This window comes from Vanessa atalanta, chromosome 2 (genome assembly GCF_905147765.1).
Source record: "Vanessa atalanta chromosome 2, ilVanAtal1.2, whole genome shotgun sequence".
In the NCBI taxonomy this organism is placed as follows: domain Eukaryota; kingdom Metazoa; phylum Arthropoda; class Insecta; order Lepidoptera; family Nymphalidae; genus Vanessa; species Vanessa atalanta.
The window spans coordinates 10,877,961-10,898,499 of NC_061872.1; the positions used below are offsets into that span (position 1 = coordinate 10,877,961).

Sequence of the window (20,539 nt, forward strand, 5' to 3'; positions counted from 1 at the left end):
TCAAATTAGCCTCTCGTACTATGCAATTATTAATCGTATTAGTAAAATCGTGTAGTTAAAAGTGTTGTGTATTCTTAAATATAAAGCCAGATAAAACATCCTACATTTACAAAGATTGTAGGTCATTGGATAAAGAATACTCATCCTTATATTTTTCTTAACAAGCTCAAATATTTCAATATCTTGTATCTCAAAGATAATACTTATGTATGAATATATATAACACATCGCTGACAAGAGGATGTATTACAATAGCAGTCTTCTAACAAGGCTTAGTCGACTCCATCTATCATACGAAGTTCAAAGAAACCTGACATTGACGTGAAAGTGCGCGCATAATAATACGGTGTAGTAAGGGCAGCTTGAAGGGTGTCATAAGGTTAGGTGTTTGTAGCGCTGACGATACGGCGGGTTTCAGTCGCGAAGTAGCAGTCGGTTCGATCACATCTCGGCGCCGACTCGCCGTAACTCGGAAACGCGGGAAACTAACTACATAAACTCTAACAAACTATATCTTTCGAAATCTTCTCTAGTATTTAATCTTTATCAGGAAACACAAAAAGGATTATTGACGTTGTTTATTCGATCGTCATGCTTTAGGTTCAGATGTGATGTAATGAGTTTGCCCTATTTTCAAATGGGATTGTTTCTAACAGTGGTTTATCAAACTTAACTCGTTACGAGAGTGTCGCATATTTAAGTGTCACGCGATTTGTCAGTGGCTTCTTTTTAAGCTTTTTTTTAAATATTTTTTTTATGTGTAACGAAATAATTAAAGTATATGTTATAGCCTCGAATTAAATTTTCAAAAAATTATTTAAAATATTACATGTGATATTGTTGAATGCAATAATAATGCCCCAGTAAAAAGAAAGATCATTTACTACTGTCTCCAAATATTCTTGAGAGACTAAGTAATCAATGACGAACTTGGTAAAAGTGTAACGGCTGGTCCTCAAATAGGAGTAAGATCTCATCTTTACAAGTGTTACTACCAACATACTAAGATTCCGGTGAAGTCGATCGGATGGTGTGCGATGGTGGCGCCATGCTTTGCTTGGAGTCGCTGATGACGCGGTGGCGCGAGCGAGGGGAGCGCGATGGTCGGCGCGCGCGCTCCCGGAGCCTCTGCTCCTCTGCTGCTGAAGGTAGTCTCTTGCAACTGCTACACAGAAGAGCTAGCAGCGCGATGTAAGTAAAGCAGTCGCAAACTTAGTATCTATACATGAATCTTTTTTCTTTAGGAAAAACATCAAAGGATTTTTGGCGCACTTAAATATTTGTCAAGATATCGACTTTTGAAAGTAATTTCTTCGCACAGCCGAGTATATGCATGAATATTGTATAATTTGGGTACTCTTCAGTGTCCAGATACTCGACGGGAGGATTGAGAGATGGCGAGGGGGCAAGGGGAGTGTTCCCTTATTCCTCTACCGGTTCCGTTGCGTGGCAATGCCCCGTTCTTGAAATATTACAACAAACATAATTACATCGTAATTCAAACTTAACTAAAAGTAGGTTTTATCAACATTTTCGAAATGAAATTGCCTCAGATGCTGCGGGAAGCGCAGACCGTTTGCCTTGCGTAAAATAACAGCATTGCTACAACAGGAGAGAGCTACCCTCTCTCAGTGCCTATGGATTCATAAAAAAATACTCCAGGCGTAAGTAAGTCTTGTAAGACTGATAAGACCACATAAAATCTTTCTTAACTTCTTAGATAATTTTCCTAATAAACATACGCAACATACAGACAGCTAGACATATATATTTTAATTTACTTTCATGTTCAATTAATATTACTCAAACCTCACAAACACGTATGCGTTTTGACATAATTTATCTTAATTTTCGGTACGTTCACTTACTATAAGAGTGGTATTGTTGGGATCAGTAACTAAACCTCTACAATAAACGAACAAACTTTTCCCAAAACACGTGAGCATGTGTATCGTGGGACAAAGTTGAGATATAACACACACGAAAAAAAAAACCGATTTTAGGATTGTGCGAGAAAACTATTTTTAAAATTCAATATCTCGGATGATATTGAAGTGCACCAAAAATCCTATGGAAGAAAGTCTTATAACATCAAAACGAAACTGTGTAAAATTTCAGCTGAAATTTGATATCTAGCTTGTGGAAGTACCTACACCCTTTCGTTATGATATAGATTTATATGATTTTTTATCTCAAAGAAATTTATCCGCCTCGTATTACTTCACTGGATCTCCTTTCTTTATTATTCAAGGAGCATGAAAATAAAATAAATATTTAATTAAAATAACGCGACTAAAATAAAAGACGTCAACTTTCATATGTATATATGACTTATAATTGTGCTTTAATATTACAATCATTCAATAAGTATAGAGAGTCTACTAAAAAATCTGCCACACACAAACATATGGGTAAACTCAAACCATCTTTTTAAACAAACTTTTTATATTCAGTGTAGAATTAGACACGTAAAGTTATATGCATGTTGAGCTTAATTCACAACAAATAATATTTAAGCATGAAACATAATTTAACCAAGCTCATGTTATTCACATCCATCAAATAACATATCACGAAACTTTGAACTTTTTATAGAAGAGAAGCAATAAAACAAAAGCATAGCTATGAACAAATGAAACAAGTATTGTGCACACAAACTGCATTTTCGGATCGATGCGGTCTCGGTGCTGCAACGCATCAGTCTTTGCCATTTTATGAGCTGACCGTAAAACGATATTATACGTGGCATATACCCCCAATGCTATTCAGGGTTGAAACTGCAATGAACATTAACGACCCGATACTTTGCGCTTTGCAGATTTTGTATGCAACATTTCCAAACAAAGTTGATAAAGCTTTATGTAATAGACAAGGGACTGCTTAGACTTCTGCGACGACTCCAACTTCATTAACATTTTATCGTAAAAACATTTAGAGTATTCGCTATTGTCTCAACGTCAAAATCATTTTTTTCTTTATCTAAGTAGGCTCAAAAAAGCACTTTTAAATCGTCATGTTAGTGTTGAATTAAATATAAAGCTACCACCGGTTTGGTAGATAGATTCTACCGAGAAAAATCGGCAATAAACTCAGTAGTTACTCTTTTCGATCATTTTAATTACAGAGTATGTCAGTAAAGAAGAAATAAATGTTTACATATCCTGTCCAGAAATCATTAAATAACTAAGTCCAAGTCCTGTAACAAATACATATAAATGTTCGACCTCTAGAACCTCCCTTATCGTGTATATTTGCTAATTGAAAAGCAACTAACACATTATCATAATTTATACGCTGCTAGTATTTTTGCAAGTGTGAATGAAAATATGTATTTACTGTAGTTTTTTTTTTATATATAGGGTTACTGGCACATGAGGCACCTCATAGTAATTGGCCACCACCGTCCAAAGACATCGTTATCGTTAGAAATATTTACTATTTCTTACATCACCAATACCTTGAGAATTAATGATAGTATAGTGTGTCCCTTATGCCTGTCACACTGGTTCACTCGCCTTTCAAACTGCAATTCAACAACAAAGTATCACCAAACGGTGATAGAATATCTGATAAGTGGGTGGTACCTACCTAGACGGATTTGCACAACGCCCTACCAGCAAATAAATTGATACTGTACATGGTTGAATATAACTCACTATCCTTGCACGCAGACAGCGTGGCACTAAGGGCCTTTGCTTGATTTATGATGGTTATAATTTAGAATAAGCTCGGCAGTCGTGTTTTATTAATCATCAACATGCAGCCGCTATGGAAGCATCTGTTGAAATCGTGGAAAATTTACACGCCGTAAACATGTAAATATACAATAACAAGAAAATATTTTTTAGTAAACCAACTGAAACTTGTGTATACTATATGTATATATCTAAATATTGTGTATGTGTAGGTTAAATAATCATGTATATTGAAATACTTCAATCCTTTAACGTACATATACTATGAATCCGTTGTAAGCAGTAATTATGATCGTTTTAACACGTAGCGATTACGATCTGACCTCTGCAGCTACTCAAAGGCAAAATTGAAACGAAAAACAAACTAAAGATTTAATAGCTTGTCTAATATTGGTATTTTTCATGACTTCGCCAGGTCATTACATTTAAAATAAAAAAATATAATATAAAATATACATAAACTTTTATAACGCCTGGCTTAAAGTAAAACAAAATCATCACAAACATTTTAGAATACTTATTAACAGTTTTGTAACTACCAGAACTGATGTATTCTCCAGATAGACTCACACTCCGGTTTTTAATAAGTGCTTGACCTACGAAAGAATTGAAAGTATTTGCTCACAGGGTATTTTAATACGATCTAATGAAGGTATTTTTTTTTTACATTCGGCTTTTAAAAACTTTTCGTATATTGAATTCAGAATATTTTTTCTGTAATAAATGTGTTTCAAATAATAATAACATTTTCCTTCGATAATATTATTTTCCTACGTTACATTTTTCATATAAGTTCGTAAGCCGTTTAAGAAATATGTAATACCGAGTGTTAGTATAATTATGAGAATAATATTAACATTTATTACATTCATACGTATACAGCAACCCAAACCGCGACCAAAAACAAAAGAACATAATGACATGTCACAATTGTGGCCTACTTTTGAAATAAGGACAAATTGGGTCGTTCCAAAGAGATAGCCAATGAGATGCAACGGACGCTGAACCCTATAGAACGGGAAAATTCTCTTGTAAGAACCATTCGGGTCGTTAATGCTAAGTTATTGTTTTTGAACTGCACGGTTTAAGTGTAAAAGAGTATTATTTGTGATATTATTATTAACATTATATATAATCTATATCTCTTAGATACTATTTCGTACAATATACGTATATAAATACGTATAAATACGTATATATGGAAAATAATGGAATATGTCTGATGGACATTGAAGCATTGAAAATATTGATAATAATAGCTCGAAAATGGCTCTTAATATATTCTTTTTATACTTTCAAACCTTCTGAGATTCTTCTACCGGTTCTTCCCCGGTCATAGTTTTTCTTTTCCGAAACGGTGGTAGTTTTTAATTTGACTCAAATTATAATTTGGGTTTTGATTTGATTTGATTTTCGACTGAATATTTGTCATAATTATAACAGTCAAATGGGTTCTGCAGATATTCCGTAGCTAAAATTGATAATTATTTCTATTACGTTTATAAATTTACTTGTAAAAATTAATTTCGAGATCTACGCGTCATTAGACGCAATTAGTATAGAGAAAAGAGTCTCGATCGTTTTCGCGATATAGAAATAGAAATTTAGTTATCTGAAATTTAATTTCAAGTTCTTTACTTAACTTTTATATTTAATTTCATCTGCTGATTCAATCATAAATCATATTTTGCAACTTTTTACTGATAATTAAATTTAGTTAGAACTGCAATTTTGCACACATTTAATGTCTACTATAATCTCGTATCATGTAGAAAATAACGTAGAGACCTATTATTTAATTATAAGATTTTGAAATTTTCCTTACTTTATTTAGTTTTGTTATTGAAACGTCATTCTTAATTAAGGACTACGATATTTTTTTCTTATTTTAAATTAAAGCGTGTTCTAATTTAACCCCTTTCCACTCTGGCTTGCACTTGACTGGTTTTTAGTGTAATTCTTGAATTTTAAGAACGTATTAACATCGTTTTATCGATGTTTCTTTGACAACAGCTCGTGTTATAGTGCGTCGTATAACGGAGACACCACGATGGGGTAACTATTGAATAGGGCACAAACAGTGACTACCGAGGAGATTCTACGCTATAACTGATGTAGTGGCGATCCATAATATCTGTCACCTAATATATGTTACTCGCATAATAAATGTGCCTCTAAAATATTAGTTTGCCAAAATTACTAGCGTTATGCTTAAATATCTGAGAAATTGTTGTATTGGCATGACGTAATTATTTCTGTTATTACTTTCTGATTTTCCCCTTCGTGTTTTAATTCTAATCGCCAATAATATAAAATATGATTCACTATAAATTCAAATTTTAAATTAAAAGTTAACAAAAAAGATTTGTTAATAATTAAACTTTAATGTTTTGTAAAAAAAAAAAACATTTTATTTAAAAAAGTGTTTGAAATGATATAATAAAATCTAATATATGTTTTGCGAAGAAGAACGTTGGCTGTGAAGTTGGATTTTATAATTTTTACAAATTTTGATATTATAATATTTATCTCTGGTGCGATACTGTATTGCCATTTCCACTTTCATATAACTATAGATATACCTTACCAGTATATCGTATTTTTAAAATAAAAACTAAACTTTGTTTTGTTTAAACTTTGTTTAATAATTATTTTAATGAAATTTTTTAATTGAAGGGCACGATTTATAACTTAATAAATTATTATTACTAAGTGGTATTTGAAAAAAAAACAAAGGACACACAAAAAAAATCTCTATGGCAAAAATACTACATCCGTGTAGCTTTAGAGATAGATTCCTAACTTCTTCAATACATTCAATACCTTCAACTACTTTAGCATATGAATAAATTTACTAAACCGTAACATAAAAACCATATAATCTTTAATTAAACGCTAGTTAAATATTACCAAAATCTTTCTTGTATCGTGGCCTTATTTGACAGGCAGTTTTACACAGCGATTTCCATCTGACCTTTGATATTGAAGGACGCACTTTTTACAAGCAATATGTTAGGGTAGATTAATTGTTCAGCTAATGTTGCAATCTTTCTTTAAGACGTGCCCCAATTCGACTTACCTGTAAAAAAAATTCTTATTGCGAGTCAAGTTACATGGGTAGAATAAGGGTTTACTTAAAACTTTTATATTGAAGGACAAACATACAAAGAAAATTTCTAGTCTTTTTGAGGCCGGAACCTTCCAGAACTTATACTCCAAATTTTCATAACAATAGGATCTTGTTTTGGGAACATTGATGACAATACAAACATTCGGTTTTATTTTTATAAATAGATATAGAATAACAAAACCCTAGTTACTTTTTCAAATTATAATTCGTAAATTTATTTTTATTTTTATTTGTGCAGGCGAACTGTCAAGCAATTCCACCATAGACAATGGTGCTGTAAAAAATATACAATTCCTTTCGACAATGTCTCTTATGCCTGTACTGGCTTTGGCCTTCAAACCGAGACACAACAATACTTAGTACTACTGTCTGGCGGTAGAACATCTGATGAGTGAAGCTTGCACTTGCAGTAAAATACCACTAAGTAATAACTAAAACCAATTTTGATGTCAACTAAAACGTTATAATTTGTTTTTTTTTTTTTCAAGAATATATTTTCAAAAAAGTTATTACTATTTTATTAATATCGTTATTTCATTTCGTTGGTCGTAATGAAATGTCAAAATGAAGGCTACTCTGTCTACTTTGTGTACCGTCATATATGAGAACGCTTTAGATTTATTACACGACGTAACAAGAAAATTGTGTTTGTAAGTTACAACGTACCTATATGAAAATATTATTATTATTATAACAACTCAGTTATTCCTTGATGATATAAAGTTTTCTACATTCATAATCATGAAAAGATTGAAAAGGAAGAATGCTATTAGATAAATCTTTTAAATAGGCAGAGGAGACGCTGTCCTCTTCGTATTCGTCTATGTATAAGATATTTTTCTTATTTTTGGTTGAGCTTGACAAATCAAATAAACTATGTTGTGATTCTCTGTAAACAGGCTTGATTTCATTTGTTATAAATAATATTACCGAACTATAGCATACTAGTACGAGTATCATTGAGGAAAACAGACGCGCAAGCTTCTTACAATAAGCGCGTTAAAAGTAAGACATCATAAAATATTATAAATGACAGCGTAACTTTAGCTCGATGTAACAATAAATACATCTTGAGATTGACGAAAACTCTTTGTTATAAACAGATATCCACGATCTAAACTTTTTTAAATGTATTCAGCGTATTATATGACTGCAGTATCAACCACGTACACTTCTTTTATTTATTTTTGTCTCTTATATATGTTTTAGGCTTCTTTACAGCTATTTCGTATTCTATAGAATAACATAATACGCTACCTCTTGCTTTTTATCTTATTCGAGTTAAGGCTCAAGCAACTGTTTTAAAAAAAATCCTTGCTTCTCTTTGATATTAATATCTGACGTTACCATTGGCTGTTAGTTTAGGTTTAAATTTTCCAATATGTTGAAAGTGTTACAAGGGTTTCATTCGTATTTTTCCTCTGAGTAATTTCCTCATAAAGATTTTGGAAAAGGCCTTAATGCATTCAATACTCCAAAGAAAATAAAATTATTACTTCTTCCGTTTTCTCGCATAGCCTTCACCCATCTCTTCGTTTCATAACATTAACATTCATTTTATGTAACTTTTTGTTTATGCCTTTATTATTAATGAAAATATCTTCTTTTTTAACCTATTCAACCAAGTCGATCACGGTAATTATCATTCACTTTACAATCCGCGTTACTTAAACAAATATGTAAGTCCACTATGAACAATAAATATGTTTTTAATATTGATAACGAATTTTTTATTTTATTTTGATGTTCACTCGGAAACTGTATTTAATCGCGGTAATCAATGGCAACTATAATACCCGAAACTAGCTAAATAGTAACCAAAACCCTCAAATTTACTAAAATTTACTAGAGAAAGTAAGCACGTAGGTACACGGGTGCGTAGCACTGCGATTCGACGACAGAGCGTTGGCGCTCCGTCAATGTCAAACGAATTTCCATGATATGCCACGGTGCGCTGCGTTGTCGGATGGCTTAGGTTATAAATTTATTAACATGTTCACATGTATGCATCATACGTGGATCTAAAAATTTAAGAAAGACATTTTTTTTATGAATATTTCTAATTTAACTCACGGATAAAATTAGAATCCGCTAAATGGTGATGAGATTACAGGACGATAAGTAACGTTTAGTTTAAGTATGCGTTAGGTTATTACGCATACACAGTTAGATTCTCTCTGCGGACCTCAATCCTAACCTAAATCTCTAAACATGAAGTTTCTTAATTATTATGCTTATAAACTACACTAAAGTGAACACGAATTTATCAATAACTATAAATATATTAAAAAAATGTAACATTATTTTCCTCCTAATTCCCAATGGGAATTATTTCCATGAAGACCTTAATTATATACAAATAAAAAATCAAAACAATTATTTGTACAGACAAATCATGACCGTGTCGAATGGTGGTAAGATGGTGGTAAGCTAGCAGCATTTCCACGATGAATCGCAATTCTGAACTACAGGTCCTCCTGTCACAGGACTGGGTTGTTTTTAGATTAGTGAAAGCAATTAGACAATGTTATACTTTTAACAAAGAATTTCAGTGAAAGTTTTTAACGTTTGATTACTAATTATTAATTACTATACTTACTAAAATTTAGGATAAAATTGTATTTTCACCACCACTTTATGCTAGATAAAGATGGCGTTATAATAAAATATTATCACATTAAAACTGTACTCATAACTTTGACCAAGATTGAAATGTCAATCGAAATGATTACTTACACCTAAGGGTATCATTCCGTATAAAACGTCGGGCATGTATAATCGTAAGATCAACTGTAACGGACGATTCGTTTTTTTTGATTTCGGTTGCTGTAGATATACAAAATAACAGAAGCTGAATATATATTTGATTAAATTACGTGACCTGAAGGATCTCTCAATTGATAAAAAAGTAATGTTACCGATTAGTGCGTGAATCAGATGACATTAAGAAAAGTTTAATCGCGACTATGGAGTATGTAAACGCCGTCAAAAGATTTTAAGCATCCACAGCATTAAATATAGACAAAAAGGTGTATTGGAGGTAGACCAGCAAAATTCGTTCACTGGATGGACAAGACTTCATGCACCTAGGTTTCTGCTAAAGACGATTGTTGTCCCAATCAATTCAAGTGATGGCATATCATCACTCTTCTTGTCCGATCTTTCCCAGGTATTCATATCGAAAACTGTGACAATGTTAACTTGTCTCCTTCCTTCTGATGTATCTACGAACGGCACCTTCTAATTCCGGGGTATTATAATGTACAAACATTTGAAGGTAGAAGGTAAACAACAATGTTGTTCAAATGTACCCGACAGCATGCCACGGAAAACTTTTCAAATGATAATGTTAATCCCAAATTCTATATATTAAAGACGAATATTGCTAGTATATTGTTGGGTATCACAATATCATGTTACACGTGGCACTCGCTCAATTGCTTACAGGCGACCTATAAATTGGAATGTTGCATATTTGATACTGGCTTAGATCCACTGACCAATTCCACTCCTAACGCAAGCTAATATCGTAAATTTAAAAGTCGTTCTATATTATATATATATATATATATATATATATATATATATATATATATTCGTTGTATATTATAAGGTGATTTACAATGTAAGAAAAATAACCGAAATAATAAAAAAGTTTACTGAGTGTAAAGTCCTATATCGGTAAATTTTATGAAAGCTCATCTAAAAAAATATAAGAGTGTCATAATATTTCAGAGGTAATCTCTTCGAAACTGGGTTTATTGAAGTAAGTATATGGCCCAAAACCTGGATTTATGAACATTGCAGCGTAAATTGAAATTTCGTAGCGCAGTGTATAAGCTTCATAATAAGGTTTACATAATTAGGAAATTCTTCTAAAATCTGAATGGTTATTAGGGTAATGCAATGTTCCTTGGGATTACCTTACCTAAATTTTATAACAAAGTAATTCATAATACATATTAACGTGCTAGTTAATTATTAAGAAATATAAAATTTATAAGATATCAATCTCTTGATCTTCCTGATTTTGATAAATTATACATCGAAATCGAGAACACTTTCAAAACAATTGCAACACGAAACTAGATTTATTATGACTTTTCAAACGCAAATGGACATATGACCGTAACAGTATTCCGATTTTTTGGATACGTCAAATCTTACTAAAATATTGGACTGATCTTCTTCCAATCTATCTTGCCACATTTTAATACTAACAATTACATCGAAAATTTTAGTAACATTATTTTGACGTTCAATAACATTGTAAGTTAACAATTCAGTTGTACAGATAAAATTGTATAAGTCTTTTGTTTGAAATACATTGTATAAAATCCGATCCTTACATTGTAGCCATTCTTAAGTTTAAATGTAGCTCTTCTTATTTATAACGTTTGTTACATAAAAGAGACAGGTATAGAATTCGTGTTGTTGACCTAAATATTTAAGCGGTTAGACCGTAGAACAACAAAGGTGATTCTATATTAATTCCTACCTCATGCCATTTCTTTGATTATATATTTTGGTAATAGGTCTTAAAAAAAAATTAATTATTTTTACGTTATTTTTTATTTTTTACACGACTACTTGGTAGCAAATGGGCTTGACATTTGTGACAGCTTAATGAAATGCAAGGAGTTGAAAAAAATTAACGACTGTAATAAATGTCCTAGCAAATTTGTATTCCTAGCGGGGAAAGCCACAATTAACACAAGCATTATAAATTCTAAGACAAAACTAGGTTAATGATACTTCTATATGAAGCCTTAGCCTCAGTTTGATTTTTTGTTTTGCTTGTAACCATTTAGTTTTACGACTTTAGTAAGCTAATGTGTCGCAAATTTGACAGAAATTCATATCAGTCATAAATTTAATTAGGCTAATTAATACATTACCTGATTATATTATATAAGCCACAATATTGTTCAATATATTAAAAACTAGCGACCCGCCCCGACTTCGCACGGGTGCAATGCTGATATTAAATATACTACACGATGTCTTCTGTCAGCGTTCACAATTTTTCTGTCGTTAGACGATACAATTGCTGTGTCTCTGCATTTTAAATCTGTAATATCTTCGAAAATATTCATTTAAATTACATTCTGCAAACGGCCATATTGATCTATATTGAATACACAATGTATTTAAGGTACTTAGTTGGATAAGGATTAATGCTGTATCGCTTAAAATTGCTTCGAAAACAAGACCTTATTTCTCGTAAAGAGTAAAGGTAACAAAATAGTTATTGTGGCTTATCCCTAAGATATAAGACCTTTTTAAGGTGTACAATATTGTAGGTACATTATTTTGATCTATCTCTTAGGGTTCAGCTACCGTTAGCAATGTAAGCGCAACAAAATGTGTTTATTTTCAACATCACTTTAGAGACCTCTAAAATTATCAGTTTTCCTCTACTATATTGTGCATGGATTATTATTGAATCAATCTATCTATTTAAAAAAAACGCATCAAAATCCGTTGTGTAATTTTAAAGATCTAAGCATACATAGGGACAGACAGCGGTAAGTGAGTTTGTTTTATACTATGTAATGAATTAACAAGCGGTTCTGTACCAACCAAGTTTGAAAGGCACGATCTTGTTATCTATTTACATATTCTATTTACATTGTATCCTTATTTAGCTAAAGACGCTAAATAGAATTAGTATTACCTTTGTGCTAAAGTCATATAGAGATATTAATGTTTAATACTCAGATTTTTAAAGATATAGTAATGTATAAGACACTGTAACCCTTGCTAGGTTAAAAAAATAAACGGTAAGATTCATTCAATTTTTTGTCGTGCAAAATTAGCTCTTATCGAAATAATTAACGTATTTATTTTAAACGTTTTATCTAATAAAAATTGCATCTAACATTTTTCAATTTGTATATAGGTATTTATATAAAAGCAAAAAGGGGCTAATGAGATAAGGTTAATAATCAGTTCTCTGGACATGTTTGTAATTTATTTTCGATATGTATAATAGAGTGTTCAATTAATAATATTGTCTGTCGGCAAAAGATTGTCTCGTTTGACTTGATACTGACAATATCATATTTATTTAAATGTCATTATTTAAATGAAAATAACGGATGAACATCTATTCTTTTAAGTACAAAGCTGGTACCGTTAGTAGAGTACAATGATAAATATAATTGATATTTATGAAAGCATTTTCACTTAATAGTATGCGATACTATTAAGTGAAAATGCTTTGATATACCATAATATGTGAAAAATTGTACTCATTTTTATAGCCTAATAACTAGTAATAATTCTTTAATCCACCCCAAGTTCAAATCTGGGCTCTGGCAACTACAAAGATTGTCTGTTATCCTGTCAAAAAACGCCAAAGCCGAAATCACAGGAATATCATCTAATTCTCGTATTTATAATAATTTCAAACAAAAATGTTCACTTATTACCAATAATTACTTACTGCAACAAACAAAAGCAATGCTTAATGTAATGCTATATATATCATAATTATTTGTATAATTTTAGAACTAGTAACTCTTTTAGGATACGACTGTTATCGTCTACCTGCAATGCAGATCCTGCAGCTCATACAAAGAGATCTTCGGCAAAAGATAATACATTTATACATTGAAACTAATTCAAATAATCTGTATCTTAAAAGAAGCACTTAGTTAAATAAGATAACATTTAAATTTTATTCCGATAACGGTAAAAGTTTCATTGGTAATACTCGTATAATATTACTGGAAATTCGTATAAATGTATCTCGACCATTCTTTCTTTTTAATAATTGAAAATTATTACTTATGTTGACGGGCAACTGCAATGGGATCAATTGGTGATAACTGGTCACCACCACCACAAATATGCCACAACTGGCAATCATCCTTCTAACCAGAACACAACAATGCTAAGTATTGCTCTTTGGCTTGCAAATCCTTTCAATCTAGTTTCGTAACAGCTATGTTTATAACTATATTGTATTTCTCGATCTTGCATTGCATGTCTCTGAATTTAGTTTCAGAAATAAAAGGAGTTGCAGCAATTAGTTCAAGGCATCGCATGTTTAATTGAAACCACAGTCTAACTTATGACGTTCCTAGAAATGGCACGATTTCAGAATACATCCTGTCAAACGAAAAGAGGAAATAGCACCGGTGATATATAATTTTACTATTGAAATTACGTAACGTAACGTAAAATATGCGTAATCCTACTTCCATCTTTGTTATTAAAGAAGAAATAGGTAGATATTACTTTAGAATGAGAGCAGGTCTTCGCCCAGCAATAATATGGGCTGGTTATGTATTGAAATATAATCTTAAATCAACGTTATGTTGCAGAATAAACTAACCCAACCGGGGGGCTTTGCACAAAGTCCACCAATATTTATTATTTATTAATTAGATAATAGTTATAAGACGACACGAGTGTTTTATTTACATCGTTATATTGATATCACATAAAGTATGGTATGTATATGATGCGAACGTTAGTAATTTTATAAATTGACTCTCTGATCTCACTCTCAGCTTCAAAAAAAAATATCGCCTCTGTAGTTTGCCTTAACTCTTTTTGACGAAGTATACTCACAACACGTATATAGAATAAAATACGATTACACTTGTTCGTGCATAACTTTAATCTTAATGAAAGTAATTTAAAGCTTCTGTTAAATAATATTATAATTACATTTTATTAATCAAGTTAAGAAATTCTGACAACACGGTAAGCAGTCAGCTCTTTATCCAGTTGTTGAATGTCGATAGGATTGAAATGCATTTTATAATAATAGACTAACTAACTAACTAATAAGTAACTGCAAATAAAAAAAATACTGAAGGAAATCTAATTCAACATATCTGTATTTCTTTTAAACTTATTTGATTCAAACCTTTTTTAGATGTTGTCACGTGTAATTAAGCTCACAATAAATAAGTAATGAGGAATCTAGTGCAGATCCGTTTAGGAATCATCATTTGGGCGTTAATTGGGTCTTCTGCTGCTGAATTCCAAAGCCTTTATTTCGTGTTCTCCTATTAAGCTTAAGAATATCAGTGCATAAGCATAATTTATAAATAAATAGTTCTCACTATTTACGTAAGGAATAGCTAAGGTCATTCATAATACTATGTAAGTATGCTGATGGTACATGCGCGTTCTTATTCTATGAATAAATGAATTAAGGTTATGTATTATTTTCTAAATAAATTAAATTCGAAATATCCTTTAACAGAATCATATAAACAGCCTAAGGCCAGCCACATTGTTATAATATTTACAATGAAAGGGTGGCATCGTGACAACGCCCTGAAATTTGATGCCGGCAATTTGACGCCGCGCGACAAAATGACAAATTTGTTCGACCCGCTTGTTGATTCGACATATGAGACGTGGTCAGTTAGGTGAACACGTGTTTATTTTCCAGATTATCAATTGGCTTGAATTGTCAAATTAAAGGGAATCTATAAACTGTAACCTTAGATGTAGTATTTAGTGCTTAATTGTGTAAGTCACTCATGTATACATATTACACATACATAAGTACGTAACCGTATTTAATTATAGGTTAGGAGCAAAACGTTCCATCAAAGATATCTTTATTTTAAATTAAACTAAATTAAGTACATATGTACGCTAGCTACACAAAATAACTCTTCATTGAATTCTAACTAATTTCGTCTAAGGAGAACTTACTAACATATAAAAATTTAAGGAAAAGGCAATTTTGCTACTTCCGACTAACGTCGTCAGTTCAAAAGAAAGTGCAAAACACTTATGCAATAACTTAACGAGTTCACAAGACTCTTGTGTAGTACTTTGTTTATGTAGGAATACTGGATCCATTTCACGTTAATAATATTAAATATTTTAATAAAATATTGAATGTATTTTAAAATTGGTACGAAATATGATCCATAAATATAAGCACGGTCGACGGTATTTGATAGATTTCATTTTAAGAATGTTTATTACACGCAATTCGATCTCTCTTATTCGTTATCTGAAATTGGGAAACTTGGCTTCTCTTGTGAACAGAATAACAACGAAAATTGGACAGATTGAAGATTTAATTGGGGAATTAAGAATAATTTATTATTTTGTTTTCGATATTGAAATTGTGAATTTGATAACAGGATAACACGATAACACGATTTACCAATATTTATATAAATAAAGCAAATATTTTTTTAATAAATAAAATGTAATTGATTCATAATGATAACAATAATTATTGTGAATCAAATAAAAATTTGATTGCGTAATATTCTCATAAATTACAGAGTACATTTAATATCGTTGATTAATTGTAGATGTGTAATCTTATTTACAAACTACAAGTATACATATAATATACTCGTAGTTTGTTAATAAGAAGTCAAGGGTTAATGATATATGCCGCAGTGGCTTTGCTTAACTGCTTAACTTGCTAACTAACCAGATGATATGATATGATGATAGATGATGTACAAGCATGAATGCGTACTTTCTCATTTTATAATCCGTTTTGATGGCATTTCGACACGACTAGGTAGTTCACGCAAAGGATTTCTTTACGTGTTTTCTGTGGCATAGGAGCTCAAACACTGCTGACATCTGAATTTTGTGTTGCTGTTGATAGATTAATTCTTCACAGAAAAGCCCCTACAAAAACACTGAATCATAGGATCTGCAGCCTAAAAAGTAATTACAACGAGACAGGCTAAACAAGCAAAACAATACTATGAGTATTGTGTATTAAACCATCTATATATATAAAAACATAGTTTGATGTACTCGTATAATATATAATTTTGATCGAATAAATGAAACCATGACTGATTATAGTATGCTATGTATATAGTATATGTAGTATGATGATTGTTAAGATATTGTCTTGTACTGCATTTACATGCAGGTGTATTCCACCAACCCGCATTGGAGCAGCGTGGTGGAATATGCTCCAAACCTTCTCCTCAAAGGGAGAGGAGGCCTTAAGCCCAGCAGTGGGAAATTTACAGGCTGCTAATGCTAAAAAAAAAATGCATTTACTAATTAAAAAATTTAACTTATTCAAAATATGTATGCTATAAATACGTATATATATGAGAATAGTGTAAAAAAATACTACCTATTCTTTAGAATAATATGATATTTTGTTTAATCACAACCATTTCATACAAACTGACTTAATAGACATTGAAAGTAATTATTATAAATCCTAATCGATGTAAAATGAATTTAATAACGGTTTTTATTACGATTCCCTGTAATTTATTACCGTGACCTCGCAATTACCAAAAGCAACGCACAAAAGTGAATTGTAAACGAAACGGAAATTAGTACAATGCACGATCACGCACGTCTTGATAATAAACTTAAGGAGTTCCTACGAGTGAATTTCGCGTTCATTAAATTTTTCCAACGAACCACTCCATCCAATTACTTGTTTTAATAAATCTCGCTATCCACCGGACGTGACAGCTTAGTCACGTCGACGTAACATCATTGACAATGCAAATAAAATACTCTTAGACTTGTCTCGTATCACCTTTATTGTCAGCTATTTTTACAAGCTTTTATTTAAACTGCAATGTTTGCTTGATAGTTTATTTAGGTCAAATATTGCAAGCCGAATTAGCCACTTTCTTTTATTCTACGTAGTTGAAATTTTACATTATTTTTTGTGATGATGTTTGTTGTCGTAATTATAATCTGATTCTTTACTTACCGTATTGCTTCCAGTCGATGGAACTCCTCTATAGTTCACAGCATAGAACCGAAATTAAGTAAGGGTTCTTAACTGTTAATTTATTATACAATTGATGCTAAGGTACGCCTCATAATTTTAATTGGATCGCGTAATTTGTGCGTTTAATATCCGATGTAAATGTTATGTTATGTAATTATAAATTACTTTGATTCGTTTCCAGCACATTGTCTTAAAGCTAATTTTATTACGCTTCAGTAAATTAATCAGTTTATGTAAACACCCACATGGCTCCGAAATAGAAAGAGGCATTTCAACTTAGTTAATGGTTCATTGGCGTCGGCTCAGGTCAGTACCGTTTTTACTAGGAGATAGGCGTAGTTTCCATAAATCCTCCTCGGTGCTGACTGCGCACATAAAGACGGAATAGGTATTCTATAAATTGAATTCCGATAACAATTGTAGATTATATGCGTTGCTTTTGTTCTAATCAGAAATATAAAAACTTAATATATTCGTGTCTTGTTAGATGTCATGTAATATATTATATTCCAAAACCAAACCAAACCGACCAAAGGAACCAAACTATGAACATAACTATAACCTAATTATTCCATTCAAAGAAATTAAAAAAAGCGGTATATAATATAATGAATACGTTTTTTATTAATAAACTATTATTAAGTAAACTATGATGATAATCTGATAATCGAAGCGGTAATGAAGGAAAAATCACAAAAAAAAAGGATTAGACGCTTAAAATATCCACGAAACAATTAGTTTTGCTAAGGAATAGTACACTTGTCTACGAGGCATTATTCAAATAACGGTTAGTAGCGTTTATAAAGATAGCAGATTTGCTTATATTCATTTTAATGACAATTCGTTTCTAGAAACATCTCGGTTAATTTAAATAAGAGCGCTTTTTAACCACTCGTATGTATGTACATATAGATGGGTCCAAGTTACAACGAACACAACTTGCGCATATTTAAATTTCAGACCCGTTTAAATATAGTACATAGTTTGTCATTTACTACGTCGTAAAGCGTGGATATACAACTCATATATAAAGTTTACTCTCAACAGGAGAGGTCGGATATGTAGGTCAGTTGAGGAAGTACAAATAGATGTCAAACCCGTCACCGACTCTTTTTTGTGAAATTACTCGAACCTGATTTTAGTCAATTTCATGTGGGCTCTCTCTTTACCGAGATGTACGAGCATCAATTTAATTTAGTTACACCAAAGGCTGTTCGTTTTTATTTAAGAAGAAACATAAATTGTCTATTTTTATTTCTATCAGCAGAATTAGAAAAGAAAACGGAAAATACTACTTCAGTACAATTCAGAGTGAGTTCTACTCTGAATTGCACTGTTAATCGTGTTTGCCATTAGTAACTAACAAGTTTTAAGATGGAAGTTACAATAAAAAGAAACCATATTACTGCTTCCATAATTAAAGCATTTCAAATAAATGAAATATATTTTAATCCGAAACAGTTAATTGTCCCTAAAAAATTTCAATTTCGAATGCTAAATAATATTATAAACGCGAAAGTGAGTTTTTTTTATTCTTAATTTTGCACATACGGTCTAAAAATATAGAAAAGGACATAGGGAACCAAAAAAACGCTGTCCCTTTTTAAACAGAGGTGAAGGCGCGGGTGAAACATAATTTTCAGTTATAAATATATTTTTCTGCAAAAGTTTGCTTTTATTCATATGTACTAAGTTATACACGCTGTTTTTCAAATAGCTATTTTGTACAGTTCATTTTAAAATGCAATTTCCTTTAAAAAATAAAACAACCGATCGCAGAGGTTCGAATAGTTATCATTAGATCTAGGTTGAATGGAATCACTGATTGAGTGCTTTGATCTGTCCGTTGCACACATTATGAGGGCGATATGTTTGTATTGATTCGATTTGTCACTGTATCGATTTTATAAGCCGATTTATGTCAAAACAGACCTTCATAACCATCAACAAAGGTCGTCATTTTAGACACCCTTCAATGCCCTTCGTAACTCTAGAACAAGAAATCTCTTTACTATCATAATCGTATTTTTCTAACTTTTTCATTTTATTATGGCATTTCCTAAACATATATACGTGACTACAATGTTGAGCGAGCTTACTTCTTAAAAGTTTTAACTAAATAATATGTCGTGCCAAATTCTATTTGGTGCCGCGCGAATAGTTCGACAGAATTGCTTATCGTCTGAAGTTCACTTATGCCACGACTTATATCACGTTATGTTTAATTAAAACTACGTGAGGCAAATTTTTGAAGTAAATTTCATATTTTACTTTTCAGAATAACACTTACATCAATTTACAAGTAAAAATGTACTTTTTTGAATATACCAGCCTATTTATGTACCATCGCTGGGCTACACTGACAGGTTTTCTTCCGACGTATTCCCTTGCAGTCGACCACTGATGATGAATTTAAAACGAAAAATATAAACACAATTTAATAAATAAAAAAAGTGTTGCATTCTTAGACTTGAACAGGTTCAATTTCAGATTGCAGGCAATCTTCTGGAGTAACGAAATGTTCTTATTACTTAACCAATCTTTAACTATTCAAAAATAATATAGAACACCAAATATAAATCTTATAAAAAGTAAATAATTGAAACCTAAATAAAACGGAAGTCGGTCAAATTTACGATGACTTCCTTTTATAAAGTTCCATAGTAATTGTGTTTGAAACAATTTATGCAATAGAGAACCGTATCCGTTATCTGTGAGGTAGTCTCCGAACTAACTTCAAGTTGTTCTTAACTCAATAAGGCAGCACTCCGCTGGAACAACAGTGCTGGGAGACGTCGATTGAAACAGAATTCTTTGATTCAATACAAGCTTTTAAAATCTTAAACCATTGTACACTCTATACATCCTTTAGATTGTATTAAATTTATCTACAAAATAAACCAACAAATACTACGAACGAGATTTAAAGTAAACATGCATCAGATAGAAATTAATGTTATCAATGTCAATAATAATCTTGTCACCATTCCACGC

At 31.4% G+C, this 20,539-nt stretch overlaps 1 protein-coding gene across 1 annotated transcript in view; it reads left to right on the forward strand.

Moving 5' to 3' along the window:
- Positions 1–824: 824 nt before the first annotated feature.
- Positions 825–20,539, forward strand: part of LOC125073417 (GTPase-activating Rap/Ran-GAP domain-like protein 3) — an 82,153-nt gene continuing 62,438 nt past the window's right edge. Inside the window, exon 1 of the mRNA XM_047684241.1 lies at positions 825–1,191. Coding sequence (XP_047540197.1) covers positions 1,028–1,191 — 164 coding nt within the window. The 5' untranslated portion in view covers positions 825–1,027. The remainder of the gene's footprint in view (positions 1,192–20,539) is intronic.